The sequence below is a fragment of the Rhodamnia argentea genome, chromosome 10 (genome assembly GCF_020921035.1).
Source record: "Rhodamnia argentea isolate NSW1041297 chromosome 10, ASM2092103v1, whole genome shotgun sequence".
Lineage (NCBI taxonomy): Eukaryota > Viridiplantae > Streptophyta > Magnoliopsida > Myrtales > Myrtaceae > Rhodamnia > Rhodamnia argentea.
In genome coordinates, this window is record NC_063159.1 from 22,784,981 (window position 1) to 22,805,572 (window position 20,592).

Consider the following 20,592-nt stretch of genomic DNA (forward strand, 5'->3'; position numbering starts at 1 on the left):
TTGGTTTACCGGAATAGTCAGGATTGTACATTATAAAAGAGAGGACGATATCGATAAAAAAAAGTAATCATTGTCATGAAAAAAAAAAATTCCCGATAAGTTATGGTCATGACATTAATATGAGATGAAAGAAAAAGTCAAAATCACAAACTCTTATCTGCAGGATAAAAGAGGAAGCCGTTCATTTTGAATACTTACAATGGTTGCATAATCTAAACACTTGAAGTACTACTTTAAGAGGTTCTATCCATAATGAGTAAAAGGTCGATTACAGCTTAACTGCCTCAACTTATGGCAGAGGGTGAAAAATCAATGAAAGAATATCAAGAAATGTGGAATGATAGACAGCCTTTAACCAGTGTTCTACCCTTCCAAACAGCCACTAACCGCAGCTGACTATTAGTAGTCGCCCTGATTTCTTTGCCCAGATTCCAAAACTATCCTCTTCTCTTGCATGCTTTGGCTGCTCAATCCCATTTCCAGAAGATGATGCATTACCATCCCTGCAAATATGCATTTCTTCCGAGAAATCCTTGCTGATAATGCATTTCAATCGCCACTATCCCAATGGCTCCAATCCAATGATCTGAACAATTCTTTTGAGATTGAGCACAATGCCATTTTCACGGCATTTCCATAGCAAACATTTTCATGCTTCATCGCTTGGTTGGAATATGAAAACTGCAGTAATGGGAGGGTGCCTTCTCGTTGCTCCAGATTCCATCCTTTGCAGACTAGCCTCTGAAATCAAACCACTTTCACTTGGACAAACTCACTCAGCAGCTGTATAGCAGTCAATCCCACATCTTTAATGCACAATGTTTGATTTCAAGAGCATCAGCCTATACATAGGGGCCCCACGATCTAGAACATGCTGTTCCCAATCTGATCTTATTCCAAACGGGTTCTCCTCGAGCCACCCTCTATATTTGGTGGTATCTTGTGCCTGCAAAATTGAAAGCTTCCCCTTGCCATATCTCAGAAATTGCTCTTTCATCCTTACAGCAACCGCTTCAATGTCAGATTGAAGAAATACCTAGAGTTAAGCAAAAATTGTTAGATAAAAGTTTGAAATATTGAAATATTTGTGGAAGAGATCAAGAAACTTTTAGTGAAAGAGATCGAGTGTTCTTTTAGCATTCAATGTGACCGAAAAGAACAAACAAGAATTTCTCAAGCTGGTTTTTCAGAAGATAGGGCAAAACTGTATGATCTGACTCCTAATGAAAACAAATATGTCCCAATATTTGTGTACACTTCAAGAGCTTAAAGTTGAAGCAGAGCTCCGGTTACCAAAGTGAGCAACTAGATATCAATCACGTGTCAATATCCAAAGTCATATTTAGAGCAGTGCACATTGTACTTCTTCATATGGAGACAATTTGAGTTTCAAATACAATGCAACAGCACTTTTTTTGGGCCAATGCATCTTTTATTTAATGTACTAACAGGAATTAAAAAGAAAGAGCCAAAGCTTCTATTTGAAAGCCCATCGAAATCTATGATTTTTACTAATTTTATCAGCAGCAATTGTTACCTTTCCATTAGGGATGAGGAGATCAGCAACTGCTTCAACTAATGATTTTTGAAGCATCCTCCACCGATGTTCTGGTTTGTTAAAGTCAGGGTTTGGGCACTAGATAGAACAAACGCATACCAGATAAAACAAACAAAGAATGACTCAAGAAAAATTGAACGATAAATTGATGTCATTGCAGTTGCTTTTAACTAGGGGGAAAAATCTAGATCAGTGTGGTTTAACCACTACCTGTATCGACACAAGAATTACTTCTCCAGGATAACAGGACACGATTGACCGAAATGTGGACGTTGCATTGGTTGCAATGAAGTATCTGAGATTACCAGAAAATTTGAGCAACAATCATGTACTTGAATGAGCAAATAAAGCAGTTAGCATTTTCAAGATTAAACTACATTTCGGGAAAAGATGAATGTGACACTTTGACATTACTAAATGGCCCTATTGGTTTGAAGACAACGTGACTTGTGTCTCCACTGATTATAAATATTCGTGCGTTTGACAGCTGCAAGCTGATACTGTGGATCAACAGGCTATGGTCTTTCTAAACAAGATGTTGATAAAGGCAAATACATTCACTTTGAAAGTTTACTATTCAGGCATCTCAGAGCTTTTTCCTTATTTAATACATAATAATTTCCCAATTAAGTCACAGACAAATAAAGTCGGTAATCAGAGATTCACTTTGTCCATTCCCCTGTTGACATCTTTTTAACCAATATTATCCAGGAAATCAACAAACTTATATCAGCAGACTCAGTAACTACAGCACATGAAATAAAACAGGCAAATGCAATGAGATTATTAGCATTCTTCCAGGATAGACGGACCAACATGCTGCATAAAGCTTGAGATAGGCCATCCAAATCTACGGATAATATTATCACAGGAAGAAAGCAATTATTCACCCACAAGGTCAAATAGTCATACATATTTTGAGGACTAATCACCAGGAAAATACAGAAAAGAGAAGTAGAGAGGAACGATGATCAGTAAGACCTGAATTATATATGTAGCTGCCTAAGAGAAAAGAAACCGTATACAGTCAAACAATTTTTTTTTTTTTTTTTTTTGTGTCCCAGGTGAATAAAATTAGCCCAAACCCACAGAGCAATAGTACGTACCCATTCGTCAAGTCTGACTGATGGACAGCAATTAAGCAGCGCCGCACAAGCTGAAAGATTTGAATCGAGTATATTATATGAGAGAAGCAAAAGCGCCAAAGCATCTGAAATCATGTAGACTACCTTCTCATTGATCTCTAAACCAAGAAAATTAAGATGCTTCCACCTTTTAGCCATTCCCAACAAAAATACTCCGTTACCTGTAATTGATGTTCCACACATAAGCAAGAAAGAGAATAATGAAGCAGTTATTGCAGTATATATTTCCTGGTCTCCAGATAATTGCGGCATAGAAAGCCATTGGCATTGATTAATTTCCTAGGTCAAAGAATTGGAACATCACAGTGAAAGAACTCATTTGATGTTGATTCAAAAACGAACATCACATCACAAGGTTAATTTTTGGGGATCTAAGTCCTTGTCCTCTAAATAGAGATAAATCCGCAGGAAAAGTCAGTACAGCTAAAAGTACATGGTGACAAAATGTGCTGTTAACTTTAGTCCTCATCCTTCTTTCTAGGGTAATCATTGAGCATGAAGTGTGTTAATAACAGTTAATCGCATGCAATCGTCTGACCAGTCATATGGAAAACAAATGGATGACCTCTCAAAGCATGTACAAGTCAGTCTCAGACCACATGCATACAAGAGACCAATACAAATTCGTTTCACATATACATCATATGAATGTATGAGATTGTCCTTACTTATTTGCGCGATAGAAGAACTTCTTATATGTCCACAGAATATATTCAGTCGCAAAGCGATTGTATACCACCACTGATAAGCACCGCATGAATACAGCATCTATAAGACAACTTCCATCGCAAAATTACTTTTTCATAACTCCCCATTCCCTTCTGCATTAAAGATTTTCATCCTAGTTCACTTGATAGCAAGCAAATGAAGAACTACTCTTCCAAGTATTCAGAGTTCCCAAACCAACCGAATCTTGATAATTTCTTTAGGGACAATTACAGTGGAAGTCCTAAAACTTGTCACGATAATGCATTTGAGTCCTAAAACTTTCACTTCATCCATCTGAGTCCTAAAACTTGCAAAGTCCATGCTGGGAAAATCTATGGAAATTTTCTTAATTGGTCCTTTCTTAGACATGCGGTGCTAATATTACATGCCTTGAACCGGCTCTATTTCTCTTGAAGTCTCCTAGCATTAGTGAGGCGATTTTCAAGTCTTTGCCTCTACTTGTTTCTATTGTCAAAATCCAACTCCTTCAAACCAAACGTTGCATGGTGATCTCATCACATATCACCACAGGAATAGGTAACCTCAAATGGATGCTGAGTCACCAGACAGAGCAACCAACTGCTCAAGGAGAGCAGATGGCTGCTCCCTTGGCAAAGCCGATAGATTCTTCATCTATTCCAGTTAACTCTCCACTCTCAGATTCTTTTTCGTCTGAGCTTGAGTGACCTATTGCCCACAAAAAGGTACACGTTCTACTACTAATCCTCACCCAATCTATAATATTTCTGAGTTATAGTCACGTATCTTCTGACTACATGGAATTCCCCTAAATGTGTCACAAAAGCATTGTCTCATCCAAGGAGGAAATGTCTGCTTTGCCTGCCAATCACACGGGAGCTTGCACCTTTACCACCTGGTACGACTACAGTTGGGTGTAATTGGGTGTATGTTGCGAACATGACTGCTGATGGTCATGCTGAACAGCTAAAGGCCAAGGTAGTGGCCAAAGGTTATACACAGATTCTAGGGCTGATTGCAATACTTTTTCTCAGGTTGCATAGATTACATCCATGCGTATGTTGATTTCAAAGAAGAAAAGTAGTTTCTTCAATTCCTTATTGTCTTATTGTTACGGAGAACATTACACATAAATAGAGTCTAGGACAACTATGCTATAGAAAGGAAACAAAAGCAGAAAAGAAAAAGATTTCCTACTTCCTAATCTTGAGTATTCAAAAATAAAGGAAATAAAATAAATAGAAACAAAAAAATCATATCCCAAGATTTTCCCCTGATTTCCCAAGATCTTCTCTCGATTCTTCGACCCCTCCCCCCCTAAAAGTTGGTGCGTAAATATCTATCATGCCCAACTTGCTGATGAGAGACTCGAAGTTAGGTCTGAACAGTCACTTCGTAAGAATGTCAGCTATTTGTTGTGTTGTTGGCACAAATGGCATACAAATAGCTCCTGCATCATTCTTCTCCTTGATAAAGTGTATTTTGATCTCAACATGCTTAGTTCTTTCATGTTGCACTGGATTATGTGCAATGTTGATTGCAGCCTTCTTGTTACAGTACAGCTTCATAGGCATTTTCACTGGCACTCGAAGTTCTTCTAGTACTCGTGTTAGCCACAACATCTCACAAACCCCATGGGCCATTGTTCGGTACTTTGCTTCCGCACTACTTCGTGCCACCACATTCTGCTTCTTACTTCGCTAAGTAACCAAGTTCCCCCAGACATATGTATAATATCCTGAAGTCAACCTTCTGTCAATAATTAACCCTGCCCAGTCTGCATCTGTGTATGCTTCAATTTCCGGTTGAGTAAACTTTTTGAATAGCAGACCTTTTCCAGGTGTGCTCTCTAGGTATCTCGGGATCCCATACACAACCTTAAGATGCCTTTCATAGGGAGAATGAATAAATTGGCTTACCATACTCACAACAAAAGCAATATCCGGCCGAGTATGCGATAAATAGATCGGTTTCCCTACGAGCTTATGGTATCTCGATGTATCAACAGGAACCTCATCTTTGTCATCTCCAAGTTTTTGATTTGGATGTATTGGAGTATCTCCCGATCTACAACCACTCATTTCAGTCTCCTTTAGAAGATCCAGCACATATTTCCTTTGTGAAACTACAATTCCCTATTTTGACCGAGCCACCTCCATTCCAAGGAAATACCTTAAAGATCCCAAGTCCTTGATCTCAAATTCATAAGCTAGACATTCTTTCAACCTGTTCATCTCGGCAATATCATTCCCGGTGAGAATGATGCCATCCACATACACTATCAGAATTGCAATCTTCCCATCACGAGAATGCTTTACAAACATGGTATGATCAGCTTGTCTTTGAACATACCCTTGTTTCTTCACAGACTGAGTGAACTTCTCAAACCAGGCCCTTGGTGACCGTTTCAGTCCATATAGTGACTTCTTCAATTTACAAACCTTCGATCCAAACCTTCTATCAAAGCCCGAGGGGAAATCCATGTATACTTCTTCCTCCAAATCTCCATTCAAAAATGCATTCTTCACATCTAGCTATTGCAGAGGCCAATCAAGGTTGGCTGCAAGTGATAAGAGCACTCTGACAGTGTTTCGCATTGCAACTAGAGCGAAGTTCTCAAAGTAATCGATGCCGTAAGTCCGGGTGAATCCTTTGGCAACCAATCTAACTTCAGAGAAAACCTCACAGATGGATGGCAAAGGTTTTTGACCAAGGATTATGCCTCTCACCTCATCCAAGCTTCGATTAAGGCCTGCTAGAAACATGTATACTCTATCATTCTCTTCTCTCTTCATTTGTCTCTTGCAATCAGCCAGGCTTTCCCATGTATCATCATAGCATTGATATAATTCCTGACATAAGGTCACCATTTCATTGAAGAAAACAATGACCTCGGGATCTCCTTGCCTTGATTGCCATAGCTTTGTCTTCAATTCAAAAATCTGGGAAGAGTTCTCCAAATCAGAATGTGTTTCTCTCACAACGTCCCACACATCTTTAGCTGTCATAAGGAATAGGTGCGGTTTTCCAATTGCTGGCTCCATAGAATTGATCAGCTAGGCAATCACTAACGAGTTCTCCGATCTCCAAGTCTTCCATTTTGGATTGCTTTTTGCTGGTTCCGGTTTTCCAATTGCTGGCTCCATAGAATTGATTAGCTAGGCAATCACTAACGAGTTCTCCAATCTCCAAGTTTTCCATTTCGGATTGCTTTTTGCTGGTTCCTTTTCCTCGCCTATCAAGTGGCCAAGCTTCCCTCTACCATCGATTGCTAGTTTCACCGATTGAGCCCACCCCAAATAATTTCAGCCATTTAATCGGTGAACTGTTAATAGCAGGCTGGAGTTCTGGGAGAATTGCTCTCCATTATTGCTCGATTTTCCAGAGAGATCAGTCGAATTTCTCTCTGGCATGACACCTGAACAGCATCCCTACGAGCTCCAGTCATCACTGTTTTCACCATAGTAGGAGCTGGATTCAAAATGTCCGCTCTAATACCACGTTGATTTCAAAGAAGAAAAGTAGTTTTTTCTATTTCTTATTGTCTTATTGTTACAAAGAACATTACACATAAATGGAGTCTAGGACAACTATGCTAGAGGAAGGAAATAAAAGCAGAAAAGGAAAAGATTTCCTACTTCCTAATCTTGAGGATTCAGAAATAAAGGAAACAAAATAAATGGAAACAAAAAAATCATATCCCAAGATTTTTTCCTGATTTCCCGAGATCTTCTCCCGATTCCTCTACATATTTCTCTGTTCTTGCAGATATTTATCATTGGCCTCTGCATCAACTTGATATTGAAAATGCATTCGAGCATGGTGAATTCAAAGAAGAGATTTATATAGAACAACCACCTAGGTTTGCTTCTGAGAAGGAGTACTTAGGTATAGTGCAATTCAGAATATCTTTCTTCGGCCACGAGCAATCCCCTCAAGCATTAGCCGATTTACTTCAGCAGTTCCTGGATTTGGTCTCACACGTTGTCATTCGGATTTTTTTTGGGGCGGGAGGGTGGGAGGGGGGGAGGGGGGTATAGGATTGAACACACTCAATCTCAGGGTGGTATTAATATATCTCAAAGGAAGTATGTGTTGGGTATTTAGCAGGAAACCAGTTTACTCAATGCGAAGCCTATTGTTACCTCAATGGATCCGGATGTCAACTTATTAGTTATTACCAAGGTGATGGGAGGCCTTTTCCTTATCCTGGGAGATAAAGAAGATTGGTTGGTAAGCTGAACTATCTCAAGATTCACCAAACATATCTCTTGCTGTTGGTGTCATGAGTCAGTTTTTTAAATGCACTAACGAAAACACGCTGGAATGCAGTCGTATGAATTGTGAAGTATGTTAAAGGTGCACCCGGCAGAGGACTGTTATATAGGAATAGATGCCATACTCAGATAGTTGGCTACACTGATGCTGACTGGGCTAGTTGTCCCTTCGATCGCAGATCCATGACTGGTTACTACGTGCTCATTGGAGGAAATCTGATCTCAGGAAGAGCAAGAAACAGAATTTTGTAGCTCGTTCTAGCTCAGAAGCTGAATAGAGAGCTCTAGCCATAACTACTTGTGATCTGATCTGGCTGAAAATTTTGTTGAAGAACTTGGGTAAGACACAATAGCAACTGCTGAAGTTATTTTGTGGTAATCAAGCAACCATACAATATTTTTTGAAGCCTATTTACATGAAAAGACGAAACATTTTGAGGTTGATTGTCACTTTGTTTAAGAAAAATTAGAGTCTTCGGAAATTAGGAGTGCATTTGTTAGACTTATTGAACAATTAGTTTATGTAGTCACTAAGGCTCTTAGCAGTCTCAGATCTAGTATATATGTAACAAGCTGGCCATAATGATATATATGCTCCAGCTGAGGGGAACCGTTGGAAATCATGAAAGTAGATGTGTCTATCAATTGTACACCATTCTTCATTCTTTGGTTTCCTATCTTGTAATACTTGAATATGGTATAAATACAACTGTGTGATCTCGACAAGACACAGTTTTTCTCTTATACATCTGTGTGATCTCCACAAGACAGTTTTTCCTTTCAATCCTTTATCTCATCATTACATAAATGAACATAGTATAAGTTATAGGACTCTAGTACATGGACGCTACAAGCCTTAGGCTTGCGCTATCGCAAGAATCTAGAATGTGAGTCTAAATTTTGGTGCTTAATAATAGAAAATGCCAATTGAAATAGCATTTTCAGATGGAAATGAGATAATCTATCTGAGCAGGTCTTACAAAAAAAAAATATATCACAAAGCTGTTTAGAGAACTTGCGGTAAATAGGAAAGAGAGAAGAAGGAAAAGAGGAGAAAACGAGGAGAACAAGAAAGAAAGAGAGGAAGAAAGAAACGTAAAATCAAAAGAACGGCACTCAATTTCTGTGTTCTTTTCCCTATACCTACTGCTATTTAATATATAACTTGTACAATGACCATAATGCCCCCATGTAAGTAGAAAGGAATAAAACCTAGAAAACACAAGTAACATAACAAAAAACATTTACTCAAGAAAGTGCCTCTACCCATTATATAATGGACTTATCTTTTCTTTTGCTATTGCAACTCCCCTATCACAGATTCAATAACCAAGAATTCAAGGTTTGTCAAAGCTGGTAGGAAAATTAGAATAATTTAGAGAAGCTCCATTGGCTTCCAGGATTGAAAAGAGTAAATGAGAGCATTGATTGTCTGGAAAAGCTCCAAAAGGTTTTTTGTCCACTTTTCCCCCTGTTATCCCGATGGGATTTAAAGTGGCTAAGCATAAGTAGGGTAACTTATATTAAGTCATTAAGTAAATCCTGTACTAAGAAGCATAAGGGGTTTACCACTTCCAATATCGACTACCAAAGGTTGAGCAGGTTCCCTATATACAGACTTCCAATCAATCTTGAATGGGTATGCCTGCAAATAAAGGTAATTTCTCCAAATGAGTCTAATACTATACAATCACAACTTGACCACACGCAGCATTTTGTAGGGCCTCAATAAGTAAAAGCAATCATGGTTACTGATTGGGTGTTCCATGAATATTGACAGTTGAACCTATCGTATTGCTTTTTCTTTTCTACATATGGGTGTATTGACAATTGGCCACTGCCAAAAGGACTTCATTCATCTGAGACATATAAGGCCCTGCATGTTTGTAACCTCTTCATTCAGATTTATCTTAGACATAATCGGAGAGTCACCCACATCCTATCGTAACCATTGCACTAATTCTAAATAAACAGAATTCGACAGTAACTGCAAAGTTCTTGGGCCGCAAGGCATCATCAGGATGTGTTTCAATTGTTTTTCATGATACTTAACACCAGTTAATAAAGTCTCCTCATGCCTGATGATCCATCTCGACATGATAAGATTAGCTTCTGCAAGAGGTTTACAAGCATCACGTGGAATAGAAGGATCCAACATGAGATAGGCGGTTTTTTGCAATTTAAGATTGGCATTATTTCAGAAAGGCTCTTATGTGATCACATGAAAGAAAGTATAAGCAATGAAAAAGTTAAGAAACTTACCCTATCTAATGCCATGACACCAGGAAGTTTTCTTCCTTTGAGGAAATCCCACCATATGGAAGCGTTTTCAATCACAGAAAAAGCAGGGATAGAGCTAGACTCATCTGTCATTGTTTTGCATGCCACAGAGCCAACAATGGTTACATCACAATCACCTTGACTTAACGCATTAAGTATACACGCCAATTTACTTGCTCCAACTGCAGATGCATGGCGTGACTTGAATTTCACTGGACCAATCCATGTGGCTTTCTGCTGATCATGAGGAAACAAGTGAAAAAGGTCATCCCATGAGGAGAGATGGAGATTCTTATTGAGGCAATAAAGAGCAGCAATCTAGCAGGAAAAAAATGGTTAAATGTAAGGGCAGCAATCATCTAAACAGTCAAGAGTTCCAAGAATTAACTTGGGAGACTGTAAGGGGGAAAAGAGCTCTCTTCAAGTTTTCAACCAAAAGTGGCAAGGGATATCGCACTGTAAGAACCGCCATCAAATACCTTTCCTAAGGATAAAATCATCATACTCAGCACCTAGCTAAATCAACTCTTTGTTGGCAGCAAAATAACTTTTTACCAAGGATAAAGAAAAGGCATAAGTGTTTGAATAAGTAAACAAGAATATCAAATTAAGACTTCCATTATCAATTAAAGTTACGAAAACTTCACCTTTGACTTTTTAAGCAGGGCCTTTATTTCATCCAGTGTGCTGGGTCCAATATCAACAGGCATCCAGCCTAAAAATATAAGAAGGGAAAGATGCACCAGGTGAACAATTTAGGTCACTGAAGGAGGATGATGAAGATAAAACAACTATTGCCAACAGCAGATAATTGTGACTTGTGATCCGAGAAAACCAATTGAGATTGGGTAAAATGATGTCAGGTGAATAAGTAACAAGCATTAAATAACAGTAGATTCTTTAACCCACTAAAATTAAAACAAAGTTTCCATTCCTATAACTCCAAAATGGCGCACGAATGGCACTTACCACTTTGCCTTTATTAGATTAATTCCTCTGAGTTATGTGAAACACAAGAGATAAAGACTGTAATTAGAGATGACAATCATAATGAAAATAGGGTGACACGACTTCTAGTGAGAAATGCAAAACCAGCTTTCTTGAAGAGCATTTATGGACACAAATTACCCGTTTTTGCAGTACACAAGCATACTAGATCTAAAATAACACTTCAGGAGAAACAAATTCCAAAAATGCAAAGAGACCTATCCACTATGTTAGAAACATAATTGGAAGATAAGCAGACATTCAACTTAGGGAAGAAAACCAGCGATGTTTATAAACCATGCAAAGCAAGGATTTGAAGACTAACGAAATAAAGTTTGTTTCCCAGATGCAGTTTGAGTGGAACGACATAGTGACATCCCCACATAACAAGGATAGGGATGGACACCAGTTAAATTTTTGTAGGACAATCTCTATGGTGTACATGTAGAATGAAATCTATCTCCACACAAAACAACATTCTTAATGCCCACAGAATCTGATGGTGCATTTGGAATGCTGTTTTGGCATGGTGAAACATATAATCTTTAATGCTTCATTGTAACCATGGATCCTCGGCCAGAAGAATCAGAAAATGCCACGTAGAGGAAGATGACTAATAATGTGTTTAGCATATGATGCATCTCTTTCTCTGATGACTGATACCACAGTCATCTTATTGACATGGAATCCCTGCTCAATTCTGTTCTCCTTTCAGAAAGAGAAGTCCCTCACCTTATGAATAGTGAACCAAACCTCTTAGGAAATGATAATGGTGACACCAAGCCCAGGTTCTGAGTTGAAGACTAAGAAGGTTTCCTACAGTTATCTTCCTCTGGAAGCCCAATTGAAGGAGTAGAAAATTTTGGAACCTCACTGTTACGGGGGTTAAAGATGGATCTCTAGATAGCCTTCTAGTTTCTAGGCAATGACCCATTTGTCATGGATTTTGTCCCCTCAATGCCCTTGAAATGATAATACTTTCCTTGTGAAACAATGAAAAAATCATCAATTCAATAAAAAAATATGCAACTGAACAGGAAGAATTTTCAGCAATTTATTTGTGTGAATACAAGCAAAGCAGTTATATGCTAGACAAGTCTAGACACTTCTGTCCTCATCTAGCAAGAACAAGTTACACCACAAATTTCATATACTAAAGCCCATCTGTGATCACCATCTTAAATGATTTGTGTGTTGCAGCCCAATCACGATATACTAATTAAAGCAACGTATATACTGCAACAGAGGAAGCGATGGCTTAAAAGGCCGCAAGTTCCAACAGAAATGAATATGAAGATTGACGAGCATTAAAACTTTAAGCTTCCTGTGCTGCAGTCATCAATGTAAGTAGCCTCATGACCATTGTATGAAGTGTATCAGCTTAATGCATTTGACTCAACAAGTCAGAAACCTTACCACCATAATCCAGCAGGGGAAAAAGGTTATTATGAGCTTAACTATTGCCCACAAGATTCAAGAAGCCAGACAACTTAACATTTATTGGATGTCACAGAATACACACAAACACATGCATGCACGAATATATAGACAAACATGAACCCACATGGGCCGTGAAAATCTTCTGAAAAATTTATGACAATGTAGAAGGAAGTTAAATAAGTGAAAAGGGATTGTTAAGCTTCTTCAATTAGTATAAGAGAAACGAGATGAAATAAAGCTGCTCCCGTGCATGACCTATGGAGAGGCTTGGGACAGTTAGCGTCTATTTGGCAACGATTTTGATTCTCCGATTATGTTCCCAGAACAAAAAAGGATGAGAAACATGTTTGGTAACGTAAATGATTCTGATTCTAATTCCGTTCCCAGGAATAGTTTTGGAGCAAAAACAAAAATCAAAAATAAGTTGATTCCGGAAAAAAGAATCACTTTTGAGAATCACAAAAAAATCAAAATTTCATTTCTTTTAAAAAGATTAAGTCCATGTGGGCTTCTGAACTTAAAATAAAATTGAAATTAAATTTGAAAATATACTAAAAACTAATTTTTTAAAATATTTTTTATAAAAAATTAAATTTAAAACTAAGATATAAAATTTTACAAAAAAATTTAAAAATTTAAAAAGGGGAGAAATTAAAAAAATTTTAAAAGTTCAAAAAACTGAAAAAAAATTAAAAAAAAAAGATGAAAATTTATTATAAAAAAAAAAAGGAGAAAAAAAGAATTTTCCCCACCTGGTTGTTTCCGGAAACAAAAATTTTGTGCGATTACCAAACACGTTCTGATTCTCTAAAAACCATTTAGGGAACAGAATCGGAAAATATAATTCTAATCGGAATCACCTTTTTGGATTAGAATCGTTGTCAAACAGGCCCTTAGCCTAATTAAAAAGGTGCACTCCTATTTCTTACGAAGTTTGGCGGGTTTTTATAGGTTAAGGGATAATTTTTATTGAAGTGTAAACAAGGGCTGCCAACACATGGTTAAAAAAGATAGAATGAGAGATCGGGTAACAACAATTTCTTTTCCAATCCTAGGGCATAATTCCTTATTCCTTGCCATGCCAATATCTCCAGCTCAATAGTAATTCAAGTGATTATAATCTCCTTAGGGGTCTAGTAACGGCATCACACAGATCCAAAGACCACGAATTCCAAAACGAAAGCAGGACAAGGAAATTGCCACTGGTAATATTGGGGAGGGAGAGGGGGAGAGAGAGAGAGAGAGAGAGAGAGAGAGAGAGATGGAGATGGAGATGGAGACGGAGCATCCTGCAACAATAAGTCACCAAAGAGAAAAGCTGAGAAATTCTGTGACCTAAGAGGTTGAATCTCACCTTTTGAAATTGCGTGAGCAGGAAATAGTTCCAACTGATTTGGAACCTTTTCATTCAGGCACCAAAAATCTTTTGGATATAAAATAGGGATGTTCCTATCTTGCGCAACCTGGACTAACTCTGAAGCTTCTTTAGTAGCCCCTAATTCCAATTGGTTTAAAGGAACTAAGAAACCCAACACATGCATAATCTGAAAAGACATCATTCCCACGAAGACCAGCCCATCACAAACAGAAGCCAAGGAGCACAATGCAGCTGCTTTGTTGGAGAGATTAGTTCCTCCAATCTGTATCAGACATTAAATTACATGTGAGAGAGGAGCAACAAAATAATCTACTAGCAAATCCATATCATTTTCGAGTAACAGCAGAGCGTACAATTGCTATATGTGGCCTTTTGCCACTTCCCACAGCATTCTTCAGTTTTCTCAGGCTCTCCTCAAATTGGAACCCAGCAATAGAGGAATAGCAAAAGCTAGTAACGCCAACAGTGGATGCAAGAACTTTATGTGACTGGGAAAACGAGTCATTGACGAAAATATCGACCCCAGATGATAGAGTCTCCGCAAATTCTAATGAATTACAAACTTCCCCCTTAAACTCAGAAAGGTTCTCAAGAAGTAGCACCTTCATCTTCTCAAGAGCTTCTGAAGGTGGACTATAATGAGAAAGGCACTGTGATGGCACAACATTGACCCCGAGGACTAGTGAGAGGTGCTCTGAAATATAGATACAGCACATAATGATCAGCCATAGCATGAAAAACACCATCCCTAATCAGACTTGTTAAGGACTTTCTGAGCTAATGATTCAAGTCATAAGACTGATACCAGTTCCCATACTTCATCAAGTTACTAATTCTCACTGAAATATAGTTAAGTGCAGGATAATTATCACTTAGGCCCATATTGTTAACAATGATAATTAGCAATAATGTACCTGCAACAGACTGAAGATCAGGAAATCTTGAATTGATTCCATCACTCCAATCACTCACTAGAACGATCCTAGCCCTGGCTTCCAATAGATATTTAATGGTTAGATGTGCATATAAGATTGACTGAACTGTATGGTCCTGTTCTTCCCGAAGCAATATGGAAGAATCAAATCTGACCATGACTACTTTATCCTCAAGCTCCTCCTTCGGAAACTTCCCAAGTGTTTGTATGTATGGGAGAGCATCTGATTCTCCTCGCTTCCAAAAAAAGGCCTGAAAGACAAAAATGAAGCATTGAGAAATTATCACATTTTACCACTATATATAAACTATTGAGACAAGAGTGCATGACATGAAGAAATTAACTACTAAAAAGTTAAGCCAATTATATAAGGAAGTAAGCAGACATTACTGGTCCTGACGAAAAGTTTCATAGACCCCATAGATTGTGCATGGAATGCATTGAATTGAAATTATCTTTCCCATTGTGTAAACTATAAGCATACAGGAAAGAGAAGTCGGATGACATTAAAAGAATCCAGCTTTTTCTTTCATAACATACTTAATGAGGAAGATTTTGGTTTTTCAAAACACATAATATGCATATCACAAGAACAATAATGCCTAGAAGATTGAAAATTTTCCTTATTGAATTACTTGACAAGCACCCTACAGGCATTCACTCACAGCATCTTTCCTAAGAATGAGGTTATGTATTTAGCAACGTGCCAATGTTATTCCTTCCTTAACCTGTATTGTGTACATATACCTTCATATGGCATGTTTAAAGAGAATGGACGTACTGTGAGTCATTGATGAGAGACCATAGCTAAATATAAATGAATAGAAGGAAGGATAAATCCTCATGCTCATCAAGGGTAAAGTCAATGACAGAAACTAGCAAGCCCGGCATTTTGCCACCTTACACTTCCATCCTTAAAAACTCCACCTCACACTTCCTTCCCAAAACTGGAAGTTTATACAGTTTATGGGTTCAACAATTGTCATCTATTTTCATCCAAGGGAATGGGACCTTCTGAACATGAAACATATAGTTGACCATTGTCCTTGAATGTTGCCTGTCAATACATGGAACGGAAGGTTAAAATGCACTAACACTATCTGTTATCCTCAAATTTACTATTTCTTTACTCAGGATAAGCAAGCCATTAATCTTTACAAGCATTCCCAACAAACTGTGACATCACAAATTCATTTGCTAGAATAAGCAAAGGTGGAGGCAGGATGCATCCTCTATGAACATGATCTAAGACAAGGGCAATTCTATTCAGGAAAATGATGATAAATCTATAGAAGAAATAAATCTCTTTTGTCAAGATTCTACCAAGAAGGTAGTAGTAATTTTACACTTCTGTTTCCCTCTTATGCAAGGGTCCTGGTCATGTTCAATATCAAGATAGTTCTGTCATGCAGCCTATATTCTTCACAATGCCAAGGGGGTCTGTAACATGTAAAAATTATTCCATTAATGGAACAGACAGCTTTCAACAGCCAAACTTGTGGCACAGTGTGACTTCCCAGTATCAGCAACAATTTCGTAAAAGCCAGAGAGATAAGATATACCATTTCTAACTCTTCTATTTTGTCTGTCAGAAAAAACACATCGAGCAACAGGGAGCAGCAGTTAAGTCTCTGACCAAGAAACATCTCTTTATTAAATGGGGAGAAGGAGCAGAGCTACTTGATGTTTCACGGTCCTCCATTTTATGTACAGATCATGAGATGAACCAATACCAATGTGACCAATGCATGCTCTTTAACAATGTAGAAACATCACTTGTGTGCTCAGATGACTACATATGGATAGCGCAGGCAAAGGCAAGGGCAATCTTTGTCAAAGAGAAAACTTGCACTTTGCAGACAAAAAAAGAAAATGAAGTGGATCACCATAAGAATGCACATAAGAATATAAATTCATACTGGCACGTACCTCGTGAAACAGTAACATTTTACCACCTAACTGTAAAACTAACCTAAGAAGGAATTCAAAGAAATAAGGGATAAGCACATTGGAATTCATAAAACTTGCCATGAAAGTGCAATTTAATTCTAAAACTTTCGAACAGTGCAATTAAGTCCTCAAAATTGTCATGAAAATGCAATTGAGCCCTTCAATTTATCAAAGTGCAATCAGGTCTTAAAATTCGTCAATTTCCGTTGATTGCACTTTTTTAAAACTTTAGGACTCAAATTACCTTTAAAAAAGTTTTAGAACTCGATTGTACTTTTCTGACAAGTTCTGGAACTTTTGGTACATTTGTCCCAAGAAACAACTAGAGATAGTCTCAGATCCAGCTGCCGCACCTTGTGTTTAGCAGAAGTCTCGTTAGAACCTGCGGGCGGTAAATTACCTGCCCAAGATTCAATCCCAAAGATGAGTACGCTTTCAACGGACAACGAACAGTGGAGGACAGCCATCGGCAACCAACTTTAAATCAAACAATCTATATCATAACGTTTACCTTGCCGAGATGATTGAGCTCCAACGAAGAATCCAGAAAATTCAGCATTTCCGCCGACATAAGTGCCTGATATGGGGGGAACGGATTTGAATATGCGGCTCCGAGGATGACGGGCATTGTTGAAGAAGAGTGTGGCTCCAAGCGGATGCAGAAGTTGGCTCATGCTCATCAATCTCCCGCTACCTTCTAGACCTTCAGATGAGTCTCAGCCGCATTTAATCGAACACAGAGTGATCATCGCGACGACCCAGTACAAGAACCAGCAGCGAAACAAAGCATTTCAAAGATTAAGGCCATAACCAACGTAGACGAACGAGTCTCAAGCACAATCGCCGCCGAGAAATCGTTCTTGTTCGCGCCAAAAGAAAATAATTGGAAAAAGCAGTTCTTCGACTCGGAACTACGAGCTCAAAGTACGCTCTAGACTACGGTAAGCATTTGTCACGTACGGCTTCGTCACTCAGCTCTTAAGCTTCGTCAGGAGATAAATGGCGGAAACAAGAACAGAGAAGGAAGAGTGGGCGAGCACGGACAGAGTTAGGCTCGGATAAGTTTTTGCGGGGAAAAAGTCAAAAGAACGTCTAAAAAGAACATCTAAATTTGAGAAAACGGGAAAATTATAAAATAAAATAAAAAATCCCAAACCTTTCACATTTTTACCGATACAATCTTAAATTTTTATAATCTAAGTGCTCAAATAAAAGTTGTGCTTTCACATATTAATTTCTTGGTGTTGCAACGGTTGCTTTTAACCCTAGACTACAGTTGTGTGTAGAGCGTTCAAATAAACGGACTTTTTTTAAGTTAATTATGATTATACAAATTTGAGGTCATGTCAAAGCGTTTTTACTTAAGCATATGAACTTGTAAGGGCTAAGAACACCTTATAGAACCTTGACTTTCGAGTGAGACTCTTTCAAGGTTTGCCAATATATGTTTACCTTGTCTTTGTGCATTCAATCTTTATTAACATGAATGCAAGCCAACTGCGTGGGATTTTTTAGGACTGTAAAGTTGAAATTCAGAAAAGCAATACAACATCCTAATTCAAAAAAAAAAATTTGCTTGAATTGCGAAAGAATTCTGTTGAACGTGAGACGTGCAACTATATATAAGAGGTGTAAGAACAAGAAGGAAAGTGGAACCCGCAATGGAAAAAAAAGAAACAATATAACAAAGAGTTGATCAAATAAAATAAGTAGATCAATTTTATAGAATTGTAATTGAAGTGGTGGGCTACATAAGGGATAATATCGTCAAAATATTAAAATAAAGAGTGTCAAACCCAAAAGAGGATAATATCGTCAAAACATTAAAATAAAGAGTGTCAAAGCCAAAGAAGGAGCCGAAAAAACGCTTCCCTTATCAATTTTACAAATAACTAGTCTAAGAGCATGTGCAAGGCACGTGCCTATAAGTTCTTCCTCTTTAATTGAAACTAGAATATTAATTACCCCGTGCAATGCGCCGGATGGATTAGGCTTTAAAGTAGGTCCAATACTATCGTCCTCGTAAAAAAAAAAAACCATATTACATGTCTACAGAATAGCAAATCCATCTTATGTCTCTCCAATTTTATGTTTGATCAAAGGAAAGTTCACCTAAAGCAACCAAACGAAATTCGGACATCCGATTTATATCTTCGTAACCCAAGTTAATAAGAAGACGTGACGTCTTTTATTGTTTAAAATTTGTTTAAATTATCGTTCATAAAATCATCCCAATTTTCACGCAGACGTATTGTTATTTCTTTTATTTATCTTACCTACTCAACAGCAGAAGCCGAGTAATTCTCGTAGACACGGCACTTTTTGACTTCAATTATGTCGAATGCATTCAAATTACCTTCGAGTAAACTATTTTTTCCATCTTCATCTCGGCGAAAATAAACTATCGACGTCTAATTTATCATGTTGTTCAATTTCCACGTCACCAGGCTATCATCATGTCGGGGTTTTTTTTTTTTTTTGCTCGTTTAATTTCTTTTAAGAATTTCGATTCACGAAACTACCACAAAAGAAAGTCTAAACAAAGCTCAGCTTGTGTATACCAACGTGTGTATAATTATCCCTACGACATTAGCCAAAAGCAAATTCTCTGCCACTTCAACCTTCGACTTTCCCTTCAAAATTTGAAAATGAAAAATGTTGTTCGGATTCTAAAGAAGTACGAAAGTCTTATATACGACCTTACATAATATTTGAGTATCGCGAAAAGTTTCGTGTGTTGTGATTAAATGGGTATCATGATTCTCATAGGTTGCCCGGAATTTAAAACAAAATAAATAAATAAATAAAAATCATTCGAAAACCATGTGCTTATGGAAAGCCACGTGGCACGTGTCGGTCCAATTTGGTATTTGAAATTTAAGTTGACAATGAGAAATTCATATGCGTTTTCTTTTTTTTTTTTTATGAAAACGGAGGTCGGCTCAATGGAAGATTCACAATGTTCGGAATCATCTTTATAGCTTTGAGTGCACGAAAAATTATCTCATAATCTGCAAGTCAACTCCACGAGCGACATTTCGTATTAGAATGACCGACGCTTACTTGAACATTTGTGAATGCATGTCATGTAGTTAGGGAAATGAGGAAAACCGTGGGCCTTGGTCAAAGGTAAGTATGCAAAGTCAAACTTGTGTTTACCCCTTGTGATATCGTACATCGCTGTAGCACTTATCATTCCTCGCCCGCTCATTTTAACTATCGTAGAAATAAATCTGTCAAACGGGTAGGTCGGATCAGATTTGGATCAATTCATAAATGGTCCAACTTGTTTCTTATAAATTTTTAAAAAATAAATGTCACTACAACATTAGACGATTTTTATTCTTTTATTTCGAAGATTGGGCGAGGGTCGGACTCGCCGGCGACCGGCGAAGGCTTCACGGCCTTCGCCTTGTGGCCGGCGAGGGTCGATCGGCCCTCACCTGTGACCGGCATTGCCGGATCTCGGATTTTAAAAAAATAAAAGAAAAGAAAATAAGAAAATAAATATAAGTTATTGGAAAACTAGAAATATTATAAAAAAGTATTCAAAAGGGATGATACATCATGAATGGATCGACTCAACTAATAAACTTGATAAGCTAAATGGATTGTAAGTGGGTTGAAAAACAAACCCATATACAATTAAGCTTACGATTCAAACCCATTAACAATCCAATTATTAGAACTTGACTAACCTATTTAGGACCCATCTCATTGAATACGGATTAAAACGGGATTTTCAACCAATTTTGACGCCTCCACGTAAAATGTACTAGAGCATTAGAAACTCTAGTCTCAAAGTCAAACTTCAATTGTTCTCATGCAGAGTTCTAGCTCGAGCTAAATTGAAACGACAATCATGCGTCAAACTCATTCGTGACAAAATTAACGCATACATGACGTATGAATCACACATAGTCCTGCTGCTCGTGCTCAATTCGTAAGTTGCGCGA

At 37.8% G+C, this 20,592-nt stretch overlaps 1 protein-coding gene across 7 annotated transcripts; it reads right to left on the reverse strand.

Annotated features, from left to right (window-relative positions):
- Positions 1–125: 125 nt before the first annotated feature.
- On the reverse strand, positions 126–17,683 carry LOC115735102 (phosphoglycerate kinase, cytosolic-like). 7 transcript variants are annotated; one of them, XM_030666184.2, is made up of 15 exons: positions 17,148–17,677; positions 16,990–17,036; positions 16,249–16,315; positions 16,010–16,126; positions 14,667–14,937; positions 14,106–14,446; positions 13,729–14,014; positions 10,595–10,662; positions 9,930–10,184; positions 9,237–9,312; positions 2,788–2,864; positions 2,665–2,714; positions 1,769–1,853; positions 1,538–1,636; positions 126–1,036 (listed from the first exon to the last, which is right to left on the reverse strand). In XM_030666184.2, the coding sequence occupies exons 5-15, from the start codon at positions 14,842–14,844 to the stop codon at positions 809–811; spliced, it is 1,743 nt and encodes a 580-aa protein (XP_030522044.1). In that variant the 5' UTR covers positions 14,845–14,937; positions 16,010–16,126; positions 16,249–16,315; positions 16,990–17,036; positions 17,148–17,677; the 3' UTR covers positions 126–808. The 7 variants fall into 7 exon arrangements, 6 of the variants coding, with proteins under 6 accessions (XP_030522044.1, XP_048127194.1, XP_030522043.1 ...); XM_048271237.1 differs by lacking the exon at positions 16,249–16,315; XM_030666183.2 differs by lacking the exons at positions 16,010–16,126; positions 16,249–16,315 and having other exon boundaries at positions 14,355–14,446.
- Positions 17,684–20,592: the final 2,909 nt, after the last annotated feature.

Coding starts and splice junctions, on each gene's coding strand:
- LOC115735102 (XM_030666181.2), bottom strand. CDS start 17,316: ATGAGCATGAGCCAACTTCTGCATCCGCTTGGAGCCACACTCTTCTTC. Junction 17,037..17,147: donor AGCTCAATCATCTCGGCAAG/GTAAACGTTATG, acceptor AATCTTGGGCAG/GTAATTTACCGCCCGCAGGT. Junction 1,854..2,664: donor CAGTCAGACTTGACGAATGG/GTACGTACTATT, acceptor TGGTAATCTCAG/ATACTTCATTGCAACCAATG.